The sequence below is a fragment of the Sceloporus occidentalis genome, unplaced genomic scaffold (genome assembly GCF_023333645.1).
Source record: "Sceloporus occidentalis isolate IW3139 unplaced genomic scaffold, rSceOcc1.0.p SCAF_2, whole genome shotgun sequence".
Classification (NCBI taxonomy): domain Eukaryota; kingdom Metazoa; phylum Chordata; class Lepidosauria; order Squamata; family Phrynosomatidae; genus Sceloporus; species Sceloporus occidentalis.
This window is the reverse complement of record NW_028316982.1, coordinates 266,811,926-266,831,591: the sequence shown is the minus strand read 5'-3', so window position 1 is coordinate 266,831,591 and position 19,666 is coordinate 266,811,926. Positions and strand designations below refer to the sequence as shown.

The following is a 19,666-nucleotide window of genomic DNA, read 5'->3' as shown; positions in this document are numbered from 1 at the left end:
ACATGGTTTTCCAAATTATGGAGATCCTAAGCGGTTTTCTAGGGCTGAGAGTGTGGAACCTGCTTAAGGTCACATAATGGGTTTCCATGGCTGAGCAGGGAATTGAATCCCGATCTCCAGAGTCCAAGTCTTATGTTCAAACCACAACACCACACTGGCTCACCGCTGAAGCTGTTGCTTCTAAATTTCCTATTGCCCCGGTTTACATGCCAGTTTTTGGTGCCACCATGTTCTCCCCTTTTCTGATGACATTGCCACAGAAGATTTTGTTCTCTCTTATTGTGCCGTTTGATCCTCCAACTCACTTCGTGCAACATATTACTGTTGCTTACTTCCTGGAAGGCATTCTGGAAACTGATTTTTATACTATATTGGATTAGCAGTTTGTCCAGGCTCTGACATAATGACAAGCTGCAGCTAATAAAAAATGGATTTGAAAGCTTCTGTTCTCCTCCCTGTGGTTGTGCCAATTGAGAGGAGGGGACAGCATGGGCTGGTGGGATATGCAAGAGCCCAAGGCTCCAAACAGCTTGTTTCTGTGATGACAAAACGTATCATGTCCAAATGCAACCAATTTGTTAAACTAGATTATCATACACTTTCCAGAAACACTGTGGTCCTGATGATCACTGTTTCAGAAACCAGAAAATTTCTTGGAAAAGCACACTGAACATGAAAGTAGCTGCTGTATTAATTTTTGGAAAGAAACATCTCCAAGTTTTTACTACACCAGCTTCTTTGGTCAGCATGGAATGTGCAAATTTCTTGGTCAGAAGAATGTTAATCAGTTGCAAAAAAATTATATTCATTGTTACCTATGCTGCTTTATTCCCTGCTAGCTCATATATGAGATTTTAAAATTCAGAACTTCAGAGTGGACTATTTTTGGTATGATTATATAACAATGTGGGAAATACAGATCTACCATGCTAATCCTGACCTCTTTTCTAATCCCTAAAGTGAAGAGTTCTAAATCACTGGTAGCATAGTGTGGTCTGTGGGCTCACATGTGGTTCCTGAGACCACCCACCACATCCCCCCCAAAACCCAACCTCCACAATTTTTTTTTTTAAAAAATCAGGTAATTTTAGTCCTAGTATTCAAGGCCATATGCTTTAACCTCCCCCCATATTTGACAGCTCGGTTAGCATAATATGTACAATCTAGAAATTTAAGATGTGCAGTCAAAGGGTTATTGGTGTCTCCACCAACTTGTACGCCTCTGTCAAAGCTGCAAGCCTTTCAGGATCTGGCTCCATGTTTCTGGAACAGTCCGCCTTTGCGACTCTGGCGGGAGGAGGATCTGATCCACTTTCATAAAGGGTAGAAGGCCAGATTAAGTGGCTGAACATGCCAAAGGTGCTGAGGTGGGTAGTGACTGATGAGGAATTTGTTTGTTTTTGTTTTTAGCAAGTTAATATATTATTTTAGTATTTTAGCATTTTATACTGTGGTGTTTTATCATTCGTTTTTGATTCTATATATTCTGAGGTATCACATTATAAATAATTTTAGGGCAATTATGGCCCAAAATCATGCAAAAAGTTAACTAATGCATGAAAATACATGAAATACCCCCAATGAAACCTCAGAGCCCTGTACACCCCCCCCCCCCCCCAATACTTCTGTTTTCCTTTGCAGTGCGTCCCAAAATTGCTGCAAGATGTAACAGAACATCACATTAGGTAGCCTTTTTGAGAGAGACTGCAGAGAAATAGAGGTATTTGGGCTTGCCTTAGGGGATGTGGCCCATGGAGGGGCTGCGGGGGGAATTGCCCCCTGGCCCCCATGACATTGCCTTCATAATTCTAATTAAGTAACTGAAATGAATCTGTTCCATTTGAAACCATGGTGCTTGTCTGGATGAGAAGGAAACCTGTACTTATGGCTAGCAAGCATGGGACCCTGGATTTTGAGAACAAGCATCATTCCAGCCTTTGCAACTTGTAGCATGGTTTTGCGATCTTATGGAAAGACTTCCCTGTTCAAAGCACAGTGTACTGCTAGATTGCTGTGCAATCACTCTGCCTTGAACAAGAATTTTAGGAGTGCATGTGTGTTTCCAGATGCTATTCTCTTTCAGATGCTATTTGGTGCTATAATCATAGGCCCTATACAGACAGCCAAAATAAAGTTGCTTCGAGTCACTTTGGAGGTATGTTGTTTCAATGATGCATGCATCCTAAGAGTCTGGAAGCTGCATCAAAGCTGCACTCCAGTCCTTAGGATGATGGGACACACAATAGGGCTTATACCAAGGATCTTAGATTTAGATCTTAGTCTTCTATAAAAAAATGTATATGAGAACCAGCATGGCGTAGTGGTTTGGGCATTGGACTAAGACTCTGGAGACCAGGGTTTGATTCCCCACTCAGCCATGAAACCCATTGGGTAACCTTGAACAAGTTGCATGCTCTCACCCTCAGGGAAAGGCAATGGCAAAGTCCTCTGAACAAATCTTGCTAAGAAAACACCATGATAGGGTCACCTTCAGGTAACCATAAGTCATAAATGACTTGAAGGCACACAACAATGCCTGGGCTTGTGGGAGAACATGCGGGCTACAGAGGTCAGGTTGGCCAATGGGCTCATGCATCTTCTGGCTATTCAGCTATAGTCTGAACATTGAGTAAGGCCAACTGAGGAACAATTTAAGTTTCTTAGGGGCAAAATACACAGCCTGATTGCTCCGGGGTCACGGTGAACACACACCATGGCCCCGAAGGCGCATACTCCCACATCCCAAATAGGAGTGGAAAATATCCTCCCCTTTTGGGGCTGGTTTTGGGCCAGCTTCAGCAACCTTGGTGCTACCCTGAGGCAGCTTCAGGGTGCTCCACGGGTGTGCTGTGTAAATAACATGACCTTGGAGTGACCGGAAGCCACTGTTGTCTGCCCATCTGTTTTGGGCCTTAATTTCTCAATATATGATTTGGAAAAAGTTATTAATAACCAATAAATTCATACATTTCTTTACCAAAAAGCCTTCATACCAATGTAACCAGGCTGCTGTTTATGTGTTTGCTATTTTAAGTCTGTACACTTATGTGTTCTCAGCAGAACTTGGAAAGAATTGATTTTGGGGACTGTAAATCCCAGAGATTCTGAGAATCTGTCTGAGAGATTCTGGGAACTGTATTAAAAAAAGAAAAGGAGAAAGAGAAAGCAGTCATAAGATTTCTAAGCTCTGTTTTTGCACAGTTCTTGTGCCTTCATTTCGGTGAGTCCCTTTAATGGAATGGTGCACTATTGTGGTTGTGTGACTTTAAGTCAGGTCTGAATTATGGCAACCCTAAGACTGTCATGGGTTTTTTTTCCTGCAAGATTTCCTCAGAGAGCAATGGTCAGCCCATTACTGTCCTTTGAAGCTGAGAGTTTATGTCTTACCCAGTGGGTTTCCATGGCTGAGTGGGATTTGAACCCTGTCTCCCAAAGTCATAGCCCAATACTCCCTGGCGTAAATAAATTAATAAATAAATCTTGGATTAGCTGTCTCTTTGGAGACCTCAAGTAAGACAAGGTTAGGGTGAAAGGTTGCCTGAATTAGTGCTAAGTAGAGCTGTAAAGAATACTTGCACATTTTCTTGCCCTTGCTGAGAAAGGACAATGCTCAGTTGCAAGTTGTTGCTTTTTTTTGCCATTACAAGAGATCTTTGGGAGAAAAAGTTTTGATGAAAGCAGTATCTTCCCCTCCCCATCAAAAGTTGGTGTTTACTGCAAAAGGTTTCTTTTTCATGCAACAAAGGTTTTGCACAAAAACAAGAGTTTTGGGCATAAGTGGATTTTTCACTAAAAGAAGTCCAGAAATGTGAAAAATCATTTTTAAAAATGCACATTCTCTCCCTTCATTCTTGCATGTGAAAATGGTATAAGAGAAGATTTACATCTGTAATGTTCAGTGACCTCCCTTCCAGACTGTGGCCTGACTGGTTCTGGACAAAGCAGGGATAACCTCTCAGGCTCAAAGCAAGGCAAAAAGTTGCTTAGAGACCACCTTATGGATGGCTGAGGACAAAAGGTCAGCCTAAGCTCCACCAAGCTATTGACAGAAGAGTTGCTGAAGAAACAATCAAATACAGAGATTTCTAAGGCCCTTTGCTTAATTCTTTCCCAAAGGGACACTTGCTCTTGATGGGTTATTGTTCTCATTGTTTATCCACATGCTGCAACCAAAAGGAAGGGTAGCGTGAAAAGCAAGGGGCGTGGTGGGGGTTATGCCCGTAAAGTCACAGCAAGTAATAAACAAGACCACAGAGTCAATTGGTTTTCACTGAATTGCCATGTTGTTCTTGCTCCTTTAACTTCAGATCATTGGATCTACAGTTATATACATCTCTCATGCACTAGAATAGAGTGATGTAGTGGTTTGAATGTTGGTCTATAATGCTGGAGACTATGGTTTGATTCCCCGGCTTGGCCATGAAACCCTACTGGGTGACCTTGGGAAAGTCACACTCTCAGCCTCAGGGGAAGGGCATGGCAAACCTCCTATAAACTAAGAATACTAATACTAATAATTTCTTTCCCACCTCTCTCAAGGCTTGAGGCGGGGTACAACATGTTAAAACAGAATTAAGAATACCCAAATCCAGTGTTAAAATACAATACTATAGCGTGTGTTTTTTTTGGTGGGATTTTTTGGACTATGTGGCAATATTATGGAAAAGTTTATTCTGGCATCTTCTCAGAGAATACCGGCAAGGAAGTGAGTGGGGTATATATACTGTGTGACCCTTGGTTGAGAGGAAGTGATTTACACGTTATACAATACTATAAAATCATTAGAATACACGCCATCCAATTTTTGTGGAGGCTGGATTACCTGATAACCTCCCAAGGCAGATCACCAACAAGATACACCAACTCCACCTGTAAACTCAGAAATGGTAATAACAACAGAAGCCCTACCTCGGCCACAGTCTGGACCCAGAAAACCAAGGAAACAATGGCAGGTTCCAGAAATACAATCGCCATTCCCATAGCAGTTGCTGGGGCAGTTATCCACCGATTCTAAGGAAAGAAGCAGAGAAAGGGAATCCATGTAATTGGCCTGAAGAGGGATGATGGAAAGGTCAAAACACAACAACTGTGGGTATGAAAGAACAGGGCTTAAGACATACATAAACAAGGTGTGATTTGCAATTGTGGTTCTTTTGCAAAGCCACTCAGTTAGAATTTATTGGAACGCTTGAACCGACAAGAATGGGAACAACAACAAATACTGATGGCTTTTATTTATTTAAATTCTAAAATATTTTTATCCCATGCCTTATAATAAGCTTGCTGGGAGGCTTACATAATTTTTCTGACAACATTGATCATTGTTCTTCTATAGATGTTTACTGACCTATTTCTTATTTATTTATTTTGTTATTTGCTGTCAAGTCAATGTCAAGTTATGACAACCCTATGAATGAGACACATCCAAAATCCGCAGTCAACAACTACCCAGCTCAGGTCTTGTAAATTCAAGGCTTCCTTGATTGAATCAATCCATCTGCGAATACGCTCTTCCTCATTTCCTACCACCTTCCACTTTACCAACCTTTTATCATCTTTTCCAGTGAGTCACATCATCTCACAGAATGTCCAAATAAGACAGCCTCAGTTTAGTAATCTTTGCTTCTAGTGAGAATTTATTTATTTAAAAGTTTGTATCCTAATCTGCATCCAAAGATCTCAGGTAGAAATACGACAAAATCAAGTTGAACAACTTTAAAAAAATTAAAAGACCAGTAGTAAAACATTAAGAATAACTGAAAACATATAAAAGCAACTGCCAACTTAAAACAGAATAGTTCTCTTCCAAACAGCTTTCTCATTGTCTAGTTTTCAAATCCATACATAGAAACTGGAAATACTATGTCCTGGATAATCCAAACTTTAGTATTGAATGATTTGTCTTTACACTAGTGTATACTTCCTTCATAGTGGCCCTTCCAAGTCTTAGGCGGGTTACAGACTGCCCGTTTGGGGCGGGCTGCACCCGCCTCTTTCCCCGGGGTATCAGGGCCTCAGTGTCCAGAGTGGCAGCCGCTGAGGCCCCGATCCGCCGCTTTTCAGGCTGCGGGGAAGCGGCAAAAGGCCCCTTCCACGCAGCCTGGAAAGGTGTGTCCTTGGGGCTTCAAGCCCCAAGGACACCCCGTGGCAGCGGGGAGGAGGAGAAAGGGGCCGCTTGGTCCCTTTCTCCTTTGATCTGCTGGGCGCAGCCGTGTGAAGGCTGCGCCCAGCGGACCAAACCAGGAAGGAGCTCCAAAACGGAGCTCCTTCCTGCTCTGCGCTAAGGGCACACTAAGTGCCCTGGCGTGGAGCGAGGACGTCACGTCTGCGCCGCCCCGTATAGAGGTGGCGCGGTTGTGACGTCGTCATGGTGGCGGCCGTGTGGAACGGCCACTGCCATTTTGTGCGCGCAGAGCACGCACTAGGATTAGGGGGGTGCGGAAGCACCACCCCTTTCTAACCCTAGTACGCGCTCCGCGCGTACTTTCTGGCCTGTTTGTAACGGGCCTTAGTCTTTTTCTGATTTTTTGACTACAGGATCCCTTTTAGTTTATTGACCCAAGGTATGTAAAAACTTTTAACTATTTCAATATCTTCATTGTCATCACTTTAAACATTGTCATAACTTTATAAAGTTATGTGGTCATATTTATTTTCTTAATGTTTAGCAGCGAGTCTGCCTTTGCATTTTCTTTCTTGACTTTCTTCATCCTCACATCTACTGTCCGCTAAAGAAATATGGAGTTAAACACCCTATTCATCTTTTTTTGGTTCCATCAATCATTGATGGAACCATTGATATATTTATCTATAGCCCAATTACCCACCTGGGCCTCTTAAGTGATGTCGAGGAGATAAAAACCTTTTAAAACAATGAATACACAAATAAATAAAACATTAAAAATAGACTAAACTAATACTTTTACCACCAAACACAGTTAAAATAGCCAAAGCAACTGTTTTAAGGACTGAAAATCATGCAAAACAACACAGTCTTATTAGCTCCCTGCTGGAAAGGAATGGAGCCAACCTGACTTTCCATAGGAGAGAGGTGGTAGTGCTACAGAGAAAGCCCTGTCTTAGGTACACATCATCCTAGCCTTCATATGGCCTGGAAACTTTTTGGGTACAAAAAATAGTTGCACAAGTAGTTGTGCTTTCTCAGAGGTTGCATCAGTGTGTGCACAGCCAAACACACACTTTCAATTTTTACTTGGAGGTTGGAAAATAATTCACCCATCATGGAACAAGTGAGCTGAAAGCATTAGCGCAAGGCTGCACAACTGTAGGAACCAGTGTAACTATGCCAAGATATTTATGAGTTGAATGTCCCTTATCTGAAATGCTTGGGATGAGTGATTTGGATTTTGTTTTTTAGGGGTGTCCCCCCTCCCACAGATTTGGAATGGTTGCATGCACATAATGAGAAATCTTGGAGATGGGGCCTAAGTCCAAACATGAAATTCATTATGTCTAATATACAGATTATATTAAACATAGCTTGAAAATAATTTTATACGTACACTTGGGCCTCCTTATCCACTGACTTTTTATCCACAGATCCAAGCATCCAGTTTGAAAATGTTCAAAAAAAGTATAAATTCCAAATATCAAACCTTGATTTTCCATTTTATATAAGGGACGCCATTTTACTGTGCCATTGTATTTAATGGGACTTGAGCATCCATGGATTTTGTTATCCACGGGGGACCCTGGAACCAAACCCCAGTGGATAACAAGGGCCCACTGTAATATTTTTAATAATTTTGTGCATGAAACAAAGTTTGTATACACTGAACCATCAGAAAGCAAAGGTGTCACTACCTCAGCCACCCATGTGGAAAATTTTGGATTTTGGACTATTTTGGATTTCGGAATTCAAGATAAGGGATACTCAAACTGTGCTTTAAAGAGTACAAGACCTTATCCATTTGCTTTTCACTTTCGCTCATATCACAGGAGCCTAAAATGCAAGGCGAAATTTTCTGAATGTAGCATCCAATGCCAAGTCATGACACTTCATTTGGAGAAACAATGTACATTTCCTGATACATGCACTTCTTCTGAGAGCATATTCAGGTAAATCTGGATTCTCTTCTGTCCGAACTATCTTACACAGAGAGAAAAATATTCCTAGTGGAGCAGTTCTTGGGTTCTTTTTGGGAAAGGCTGCAATCTGTAAGAATGGTGGGGATCCCAGAATTCATCTCATTTTAGAATATCCTCCTTGTCATGAAGGTGAAAAGCATTTTTCCACCAATGAAAGTTAAGGTGTTCAGAATTTTGAACACGTTAGCTATTTTCATGCCAGAAAGCCAGATCCAATCATTAATCACAGCTCTATAATATATACAGAGATTTCTTAAATAGAGAATCCCCATTTACTTCTAGATATGAGGAAGTATGTGACAGTCTTTCACATACACATTATTACTCCCCTCAGTGAAATGAGAAGGAAAACCATAGGGATGGAAAATGAAAAAATGTTTGAACAACACTATATATATATATATATATATATATATATATATATATATATATATATATATTAGCATTGGAAACCAATGAGAATTCTGGACTGATAAGAAATTTTGCAGTTAAGGACTTATTCTGTGCAAACTTACATGTGGGTTTCTTTCGAGGATTTTGCACAGAAAACAGTGTTTTCTGCACAGGAAACATTTCCTGAACAGACATTATTTTATGTGCTGAAAGTGCTATTTTCAGGATAGAAATTGCTATCCTTTGGGGGAGGGGGGGAATGTGAATTTTGCACGCAATAAAAGTCCCACCCTCTAAATAGTTTTTCAAAAAGTGCATATTTTAAAGACTTTTGTGCAGCAGAAAGAAAGTTGATTAAACCTGATAAAATAACAAAGAATTACAGCCCTAGTGGAAAACCAGATCTTCCATTCTTCGAAGAAACCAACAGATTAGGATGCTTTTCTATTACATATTTTTATGTTTTTAGTATACTGCACCTTTCTGTTTAAAGTCACCAAAGCTGGCTAACAACATTAAATCAAAATAGAGTAGCAGAAAAATGAAGGAACAATATTGAAAAGCACAGCATTATTAAGCTGTGAAATTCAGCATATAAAACTACATATCTAAAAATAATGTAATTTTTCCTTCTTGAGAGGATGGCGGATATATATACACCACACACACACACACACTAAATAATTCCAGAAAAATTCAAGCTTTGCCAAAACACCAGTGATTTCTCGTTTTTAAAAGCTAGACAAAGGGAAATTGTATCTGGCATTTTCTGCTTCATTTTCATGACAGTTCAAACCATTAATGTTTACCATTTTCTTTTCATAAACTACATGGCTTATTAAATGTTAAATTCTCCCCAAAGAGAGCATAACAATAATTTGTGGTTATTTCAAAGAATATGTTCATAGCATAAAGACAGGGTACAATTGTTCATGGGGGGCTTGGCGAAATGACAAAATAGCATGGTTCGTTTGAGGCTATTGTTTCTGATCCTCAGTAAATGTAATGTGTGTCATATTAAAATGGAATTTAATTATACAGGGCTGGCCTTAACTTACCGTAGATGGATTCATTTTTCACTGAGACAGGTAAGAATGGGGATGGTGCTGAGGAAACAACTTCTTATTTTTAAAAACCTTGATTCAAGACCTTCCAGCAAATGTAACATTTCTAACCTTTCTCTTACTTCTTTTCAAGGAGGGACACTAAATGGTTGACCACCTATGCAGAGATGGCATCCAAGGACCTTTCCAGAAGATTAAAGAGATGGGTGGAATGGGAGTGACCATTATACTCTTTATGTGACGGCTATGCCCAAGACCACACTGGTCAGCAAAAGTATCCTGGTGGAAGAGGAGAAAGAGGAGGCATGGTGGAAGCTACTGTGGCTGTAGGCACTGCGATGATGGAGAACTTGGCAAAACCCATCTCCATGTTGAGATCAAGTTGACCTGCCAACCTAGAATCCTGAGATGGCTGTTGCTACTTTTGTCCTACCAGCACTATATTCCACTTTAGACTGGAATAGGTTACTCACAGGATTTCAGACTATCTTGACTATGCCCCACTCACTACCAGCAACACAATACTCCATAATACTCCATCCTCAAGAAAAGGAGGCATGGTAGTGGCCCCAAAGAAAGAAAGATGAGGAAAACAACTGTGGTGGAAAGCAGCTTCCATGTTAGTGAAAAGTGAATATGCTCTGTTTCCTGAACACAAGGCAAGTTTCCTGACATAAAACAGCATTTTTGTGTACAAAACGTGTTTTCTGTGCAAGAAGCTTTCTGGTGGAAAAATCACGTGGTTGGTGGAAAGTTCTAATTGTAGGCTTGTTGGTGGCTTCAGCAAGTTAGCCACATTTAGCTAGCAAATATATAGTTTTCAGTTGAAAGACCAACAAAGACCTAGCAGAAGGGTTTTGGAGCTGCAAACCCATGTACCTAGCAAACCCATGAGGTGATAAACAAGTGTTGTAACTACCCTAAAGGCACCAGATCTAGTCAGAGTTCTTGTAACTAGGATCAAATATTGATCAGAATGGAAACTGCAGTTTGAAGATCAGAAGAAGACAAGGAATGGGAAGGACAGCTATGAAAGAACTAGAAAAGATCATAAAGAATAAGGATATACAAATGGACATTAAAGTTAGAATTGCACAAGCCACTGTATTCTCCATCACCATGTACGGATGTGAAGGCTGGACAATGAAGAAAGTAGGTAAGAAGAATATCATTTCATTTGAGATGTGGTGCTGCAGAAGAGTGCTGAGAATACCGTGAATGGCCAAAAAAGACAAAGAAATGGGTCCTAGAACAGATCAAGCCAGAAATCTCTCTGAAAGTCAAGATGATCAAACTGAAGCTTTCATACTTTCGCCACATCATGAGAAGGCATGACTTATTAGAAAAGACAATAATGCTAGGAAAGATGGATGTAGCAGAGAGAGAGGAAGACCATATGCCAGATGGATAAACGCAACCAGAAAGGTCATGGGTCTGGATTTGCAGGACCTAAGCAGATCAGGGGAGGCTTGGACATGTTTCATCAGAAGGGTCACCATGAGTCAGGGTTGACTTGAGGGCAGTTAACAACAACAAAATCAGATCTTGGAAGCTAAGCAAGGTCAGCCCTGGTTAGTGCTTGTATGGGAGACCAACAATGAACACCAGGTGCTGTAGGCCATATTTCAAAGGAAGGAATCAGCAAAAACACCTCTTAGTATTCTTTGCCTTAGAAAACCTTACAAAGTTCACCAGGTTACCATAAGTCAACAAGCGACTTGAAGTCACAGATTCACAAAGAGAGAGAAAACAGGGTAATGATCTCCAAGGCATTGCTACTAAGGAGATAATTGCACTTCAATTTTTGCCTGATTGGGGCACAGGCTGGGAAAGGGTTTGAACGGGTGAAAATGGGTGTTATCACACAGCAAAACGCCACAGAGAGACTACAAGCTGTCTTCCAGCTACACTTAGCCCACTGATTTTGCAAGGACAGAAAGCTTCCATACTTCAAAATCATGTTACTGTGCAATAACATATGTTTTTTCACCTGTTCAAGCCCGTTCCCAACCCATGCCCGTATCAGGTGGAAAATGAAGTGTTATAATCTCCTAAGATTTTTGCTGCAAAAAAATGAGGGGGGAAGCAAGCAAGGAGAGTGGGAAGATAATGTTAATATGATTCTTCAGGTTAAAAAAAGGACAGAAAATGAGAAAGAGCTATCTCTTGGATACTGCTAATAAGACTGCGAGTGTAAAGAAGAGGAGTGGGAAAACAGGTTATTAGGTACAGACTCAGACAGCTCTGGATATATTGCTGCTAAATTATAATAATGATAAAAGTAAAGCAATAAAACCTCACATTAGTGCGATGAATCAACAGGCAGAGGTCAGGCCAGGAGTTAGAGAACAAGTCAAGGGCCAAGAAGTCATTGCCCAGGCAAAATCCTAGCCTGAAGCTTTTATAGGCCTTCTTTTTTAGGGGAAGAACCAACAACTGCCCATAGTTGGATGGAGTCACTCAAGAACATGGCAAGTCTTTATCCCCCAGGGAGATAAGTGCCCAAGGAACTGTAAGTTCCCATTTCCAGCCTCAGCAGCTCTTGTTGCTCCAAAAGCAAAGCGTGCAGTCCAGAATTATTCTTACCATCTTCCAAGCAGAGACTGGAAGAGGCCAGAGATTACTGCAGGGAAGTTTTAAAAATCAGGCCTCACTCTGACTTGCAATTACCTATGTGAATTACTTTTTCTTTGGACAAAATGCAATTATATATATTAAAGAGATGGACAAATTGGCTGGACTCCCAATAGGTCTTTCTTTTTTCCCTGGTTTTGGATTAATTATCTACCCTCCGGCAAGCTGGGTTGGCTAGCAGAACACTGACTTTTGCAGTATTTCTTCCGTATTTATCTACTTGGTAGCATTGAGCTTAATTACTCAGGGCCTTTCTCTCTTGGGCTACAGGCCAAGGCAATCTCTGCCCGATACAAGGCCTTATTAGAGGCTATAGTAATGCAACTGCATGTTAAATGTTACATATTTTATAGCCTCAATGGCTCCCTCACTACTTACCGGGCATTGGATAAAGAAGAAAACGAATGCCAAGAATAAGAAAGCAAAACAAAAACAGAGATGCTATGCATTCAGCAGGGTATGAGGAATATCAGGAATGGCAGAGAGCAATAGCTTGTCATTAATTAGGATTAGCACCAGACAACTAATTAAATATAACAACATTTTCTGCTGCTAAAATAGCCATTGATTGTTGCATGACATGGCTAGATCTAGGGTTTAATGTAAGAAAGAATGATGCTCTGCAGTAATGTTGATTTCACATTGAAACCAGGGACATTTTCACTTGAGCCCAGCCCTGACAGCAAGTGTGTCATTTTTTTGGAAATATAAACATAAGTTTCAGAGCAGCCATTATTTCACATCTTTGCAATTCTGTGATTGGGGCTTCTGCTGCCATCACACTGTATTCCTGACTCCCCATCACTCCTGCTCTATGCCATACCCAGCATGCCTTTTGGTTATTTTATTTTAATTTTTATTTATGTATACAGTGGACCCTTGTTATCCACCGGGGTTTGGTTCCAAGATCCCCTGTGGATAACAAAATCCATGTATGCTCAAGTCCCATTAAATACAATCACCTAGCAAAATTGTGTCCCTTATAAAAATTGGAAAATCAAGGTTTGATATTTGAAATTTATACTTTTTTTGAACATTTTCAAACCGTGTATGCTTGAATCCGTGTATAAAAAATCCGTGTACAAGAAGGGCCAACTGTATTTTAATTTTTCATGCAATTCTAGAGCTCTGCTACTGCAATATAAGTTTGAAAAATAAATAAATAGAAAATAAATAAATAAACAGAATCACCCTGCTTGGGGACAGAGAGGAGGGAGAGGAACAGAGGGAGAGGAGGGGACATTGATATTGCACCAATATTGCAGATGCCCCAGCAGTGGGAGTTGGCACAATTGGGTGGTCATTGATGGGTTTCCCCGATTAATGAAAAGGGATGGTACATGAAAAGTATCACCAAAGCTATTTTTTTCTGGTTGTAATCACAGTTTAAAAGCTGTGTGTAGTAATCTCCCAAGAGTCCTGGATTTAAGAATAGTTAAAACAGGCTTCTAGAGGAGATGGGCAACTTCCCATCTGGGAAATAATGGCAGTGTTTTACAGATCATCTACAAGAAAGCTTGCATTCTGGGCTAGAATCATACTTCTTGAGCAACGGCATCCCTGAGGAAAATGACAGTTCTTGGGCTGTGCTTGAATGACAAGCTGTGAGCAAGTGTGGTTTCACATTTGTACAAAATAAGTACCTGCACGCATTACGTAAATGTTGGAATAATGGACCTATCCCCCCTTCTCCCAACTTCTCCACAGATAATGTTCCAAAATTCAGTAATACTGATTGATGAAGGTAAGGGAAAGCCAGCAAATGATCATTTTTCAAGAATTATGAGTATACATTCTCAAAATTCTTGCTCTGTCTTATTCCTTGGACGTACTTTTCTAATGTTAGTCATTTATCAAACATGTCAGCAGGCTGGTTGGTGGAGATGCATTCTGCAAATGGAAGTTTTGCAGCCTTAAAATACTCTTCCTGGAATATAGATGGGCAAAAAATTGAGAACTGCCTTAAATTTGCCCTTGTTTGATGTTTTCTGGTATTGGCTGAGCTTTCTTCTGGCTCTCCCTGGGCTAAGCTTTCTCAGAGATCTTGTGCCTCAAGCCACCTATACAAGAGCACAGGGCATCAAATATGGGCATACACCTCTTGTTGTTGTTGTTCATTGTTAACTGCCCTCAAGTCGATCTCGACTCATGGTGACCCTATGGATGAGACATCTCCAAGACCCTCTGTCCTCCACTGCTCTGCTTAATTCCTGCAACCGTATACCCGTAACCTCCTTAATAGAGCCCCATCCATCTACCATGTGACCTTCCTCTCTTCCTACTTCCCTCCATCTTTCCCAGAATTATTGTCTTATGAGTCCTTCCTTCTCATGTATGACAGCCTCAGTTTGGTCATTTTGGCTTCCAGGGGAGGTTTCCGGCTTAATCTGCTCTAGGACCTATTTGTTTGTCCTTTTGGCTGTCCATGGAATTTTCAGCACTTTTCTCCAGCACATCTGAAATGAATGGATTTTCTTCCTATCTTCTTTCTTAACTGTCCAGCTCTCACATACATACATGGTAATAGGGAATATTGTATGATTCTGACTTTTGGGCTCAGTTGTATATCTTTGCATTTTAGAGTCTTTTCTAGTTCTTGTTCTTTTGTAGCCGCTCTCCCCATTCTTGATCTTCTTCTGAATTCCTCACTGCAGTCCCCATTTCTATCTATGTTTGATCCCAGGTATGGGAATTCTTTTACTATTTCTATTTCTTCATTGTCTAGGTTGAACGTGTGAAGGTCCTCAGTGGTCATTATTTTGGTTTTCTTTATGTTCAACATTAAGCCTGCCTTTGCACTTTCTTCTTTCATCTTCCTTAGTAGGTGTTGCAGGTCTGTGCGGTTTTCTGCTAGTACTATGGTGCCATAGCCTCTAGAGAGAACCAAACACATATGAAAACACTTGACCACTTGAATAGAAAGAGTGAAGGGTGGGTACGGAGCTACAAGTGTAGTGTATGGGGCTCATTGATCTCTGAAGTGTATGGCATGTTGACATGTTCTTTCTAAAGTCCACATTACCTGTCTTTCAGGAGTGCTTTAGTTTTCTATTCCTGCATGCTGGGGGTTATGTCTAGGTGGTCTTGTGCCTGCTTCATTCCAATCCAAGGCAGCTGTTTGGATGAATCCCACTTTCTTGTTTGATGTGGCCACACTTCATTCACTCTGAGGTCAGACAAGGTGTCGAGTGTTGGTCATATGGCTGGAAGCCCTGGTGGTGCAGTGCTGAAATGCTGGTCCTGCAGCCACAATGTTGTGAGTTCGATCCCAGGGCTCCAAGGTTGACTCAGCCTTCTATCCTTTTGTAGGTCTATAAAATGAATGCCCAACTTGTTGGGGGCAATTGGCTTACAGATTGTAAATTTCTTAGAGAGTGCTGAGTTTACTGTTAAGCAGTATAGAAACATAAAAGCTATTGCTAAATGCTATTGCTACCTCATGCTGACCCTGAGTAATGCATGGCAGCGGTGGCTGTGCCAGGTGATAACAAGTGGGGGATGTTTAAAATAGCTGCCTGGAGTCAGGACTGAGAGCTTTGGATCTTTCAGGAAGATCTGGAGCAAACAGGTTTTGCTATAACTCTGGAGGTTAGGGTTCAATTATCCACTTGAGCATATAATAATAATAATAATAATAATAATAATAATAATAATAACAATAATAATAATAATAATAAATTATTTATATCCTGCCTCTATTTGCAACACAACTGGGGCGGCTTAAACACGTCAAAATACACAATGTCGTATCCCAATACTGCACCCCCCCAAAATACAATTAAACAGTTTACAGATTAAAACATACCTTAAAATAATAACAAATCAACAATGGCTGTCACAGAAATCAGGGAATAACAGGTTCAACTTATTTGGTGGCCAGTTATCTATTCAGAAAAGGCCTGCCAGAAGAGATCAATCTTAACAGCTTGTTTTTTTTGAAGCTGTTTAAGGTGATAATGTGACGGATCTCATCTGGCAGGCCATTCCATAAAAAACCTATTGGGTGACCTTGGGCAAGTCACACTGTTTCAGTCTCAGAGGATGGCAATGGCAACCCCCCCCCCCCCCGAAGAAACTTGCCAATAAACCCATGATAGAGTTGCCTTAGGGTCGCCATAAGTCAGAAATCACTTAAAGGCTCCCAACAACAAGGAAAACATACACTGGGTTTGGTGCTGAATGGGCCAGATGTTGTTGTCCAGTTTGTTTGCATCACATTCAGAGACTGGGCCCTGCTGAAAGGATGGGGGCAAGGGGGGAGGGCAATTTAATTTGCCCATGCAGACAGGACCTAAGAAGACCCATTGTTTGAGGGAGAGACATAGAAGTTTTATATCTAGGTGCCAAAATATACAAACAGCTCAGTACAACTCCTGCTCCCTCCCAACTTAATTTCTGCTCTTCACTCACATCGAAATATGACCCAAGGAACTCTATAATGTGAAACAGGAACAAAACAGGCTGTGCTTACATTATCCTAGAATCCAAGAACATTATACATCTAATAGCGAATGCTCCCTCTGAAAAAGGGCAGAAACTCAAACCATACTGGCTGGAGTTTCCAGGTTTGCAAGGGCAGCTTTTGCTAGAAACAACTTTGGATAACACTGGAAGCCTTGTCAGGAAGGTTGAATTTAGGTCTTTAGAGAAATATAAGAGCAACAGTCCCCCCCATCCCACCCCACCCTCCATGAATGTGAATTAACTCTAAAATTATGTAAACCTTTTCTTGACCCTGAAGCAAAAGTAATTATGCTAGTCAATGAACCTTTTGTAGAAAATCTGAGATCAAGCAAAGGTACCTATATTGAGAGAATTGACAAGCTGTGGCCGACAGAGAGAGATCTCAAAGCAACTGGGCCTCGGGGAATAACAGATGCTCTTTGGCTACATTTTTTTTTAAAGAAAAAGGTAGTAGTGGTGGGAAATAGAAGGAAAACATTTGCTTCAACCCATTTGGGGCAATGCAAGAGGCTGAAGAAAAAGGAGCCCCTTGTGTATTAATGAGCATGATGTTTTAATGCCTGGAGTAACAATCCCATACCCTCCAACATTACACAGATTAAAAACAGAATAGCTATGGCTGAGTGACATCAGCTGTGGTCAAGACAGCAAAAGTGCTTAATGAGGAAGAACTCATTAAATGCAAGAGGCTATAGCAGTTTGCTTTGCCTGAGCCTACTGGGGATGACAAGATTCTGCCCCTTCTCTCTCTCCAAATCAATTGAGTGACAATGATTCTTGTGCTTTCAACTCAGTTTGCAAAAAGTGAACCAAACTGAGGACAAGAGGGAGACCGGGAGGAGAGAGAAACTGGGATAATTTAAAAGCAGCTAAAAAAGTGGGATGACAGAGGATGGATTAGGGCTGTCCCTGTTGTGTTGGAACAATTGGGGGGTATGCAACCCACCCTGAATATTCATCGATTTCAGAATCTAAATAGGATCAGGCCTGGTTAGCAATTTGATGGGAGGCCACTAGGTAACAACAAAGGATCTCCAGACAGGCCTAGTAAAGTATTGCCTGAGAACATGCAGCGTCACTGCCAGCCAGAACTGATACTATTGGGCTAGATGAATTAATGACTCAGTAAAAGGCAGCTTCTCAACAGCAACACTGCAGCAGCAAGTGAAACAAGAATGCATTTAAAAATACGTAACTCTGCTGAATGTTGCATTCCAAATTAGAGACCTGAACCAGGAATAGCCTGTATCTTTGCTGGATTCTCAGTACATACTGTATTCCTATCAGGTCCCTAGCTGATAAACACAGAAATTGGAAAAAAGCAGAAGCTACACTGGGGGGTTCTGGGAAATAACTTGTTCAACCTCTGACAAGACAGGTTCTCTCTCCATATGCAAAAGAGATTTTCTTTGCTCACTGCAGGTGTGTGGTCCATGAGCAGCAGAATTCCTTGTAAGTCTAGTCCATATTTGTCAGTGTATGCACTGGATGGGAGGGCTCCAGCCTGCCTCAACATGGATCAGCCTCTCGACCAGAGAAGCTATATCCACCTACTGGGAAAGGCAAGATTCTGCTTCTCCTTCCTCCCTCCTAAGTTGAGTGGAGGAGCTTTTCTAGGAGGTGTGGGGGGTGCAGATTGCATCGGGTGACATTTCACAAGAAGATGTCTGCTTCCAGTGTGGGGTGTACCTCTCTGCCTTTCCATGGGTAGATTGGGACTCCCAGAGACTGGGAAGGACCTGTCCATACACCTGGAGGTGGTTAGGAGACCAACCACAACACTGTCAGCACACCACAATGAACTCCTGAAGGCCTCTCCCTTTGCTGAATGGCACCTGGACTCCCTTGGGACTTTCTCTCCCACAGCAGCACTACCTTCTCCTGCAGATCATTGGCCTGGCTGGGGGCATGTCAGGAAGCCTGGGGGTAACAGCATGAGTTACCATACTGGTGTGGCACTAACCCTTGTGACACCATTGGTTGAGAGCAAACTACTATTCCACTTTGAGCTTGGTTTGCAGCAACTGAAGGAAGCTGAGGACAAAGGGGGAAAGTGGAAAGACAAAGAAACTGGGACACTTGAAAAGCAGCTGAAAAAGTGGGGTGACAGAGGATTAAATGGGAATGTCTGTGCCAAACTGGAGCAGTTGGGACTGCATCCTCTTCATTGGTGTCAGACTGATCCTTTTTAGCTTCACCAGCTGTATGTGTAGAATCTAGTCATGTGCTTTCACTTCTGAAAACAGAAGTACTGAAGCTGTGCGTCTGACCCATAACCACCTGGTCCATTTGGGTGACCTCTCTGAACTGATGCTACACCAGCCATCACCTCCAGTAGACATGGCTATCACTTGACATAATAAGGGCACCGTGGTATGTATGTCTTTTTGTTTTATGCCTTGCCCCCTCCTCTTTGGGCTCCCTGATCCTTCAAGCTTGACAGCCACAGCTGCTGGAAGATTTTGTAGATGCCTGGAGCCAGGCACTTGGCTGTTCCTTGCCATCTCTGAACAGGTTTTTGGCCAACATCTGTCCCAGATGTGCTGACTCCAGCTCCCCCACGGCTTGCTATTTTGTTCTACTTAAGACCAGATTGTCCCAAATAAATCACTGTTATCTGGGAGAGGTGAATCCACCAGGCACTTTGCTGAGGAGCATCTGTGTTAGAATAATGCTGCCAAAGTCATTTACAAGAAGGTTAATTTATTATAGAGTGAAAGAGACCTTGGTCTTTCCCTGCTATAATTTGTAAGGACAAGGGATGAAAAAGGCTTATTATGAGGAGAGGCTGTTATTCTGTAGCTTCTTCCTTTCTTCCCTTGCCAAGTAGCTATCATGAGCCTATTTGTGACAGTTTGGGCAGGGATTAAAACCACATATTATCCAAAGGTTCTTAGGAGATTGGTGGAAGCTTCAGTAAGAAAAGCTTTCAAGAAATATGGGCCTTCACAGTTTTCATTTTCCTATATCAAAAATGTTCGCCATGAGCAAGAGGTGGAGGA

At 41.5% G+C, this 19,666-nt stretch overlaps 1 protein-coding gene across 6 annotated transcripts in view; it reads right to left on the bottom strand.

Moving 5' to 3' along the window:
* The window catches only part of LOC149320104 (teneurin-4), a 793,050-nt gene that overhangs the window by 169,134 nt on the left and 604,250 nt on the right, over nt 1–19,666 (bottom strand). For all 6 annotated transcript variants that reach the window (XM_089512941.1, XM_089512942.1, XM_089512944.1 and 3 more), the window contains one exon: nt 4,909–5,010. In XM_089512941.1, coding sequence (XP_089369067.1) covers nt 4,909–5,010 — 102 coding nt within the window. The remainder of the gene's footprint in view (nt 1–4,908; nt 5,011–19,666) is intronic.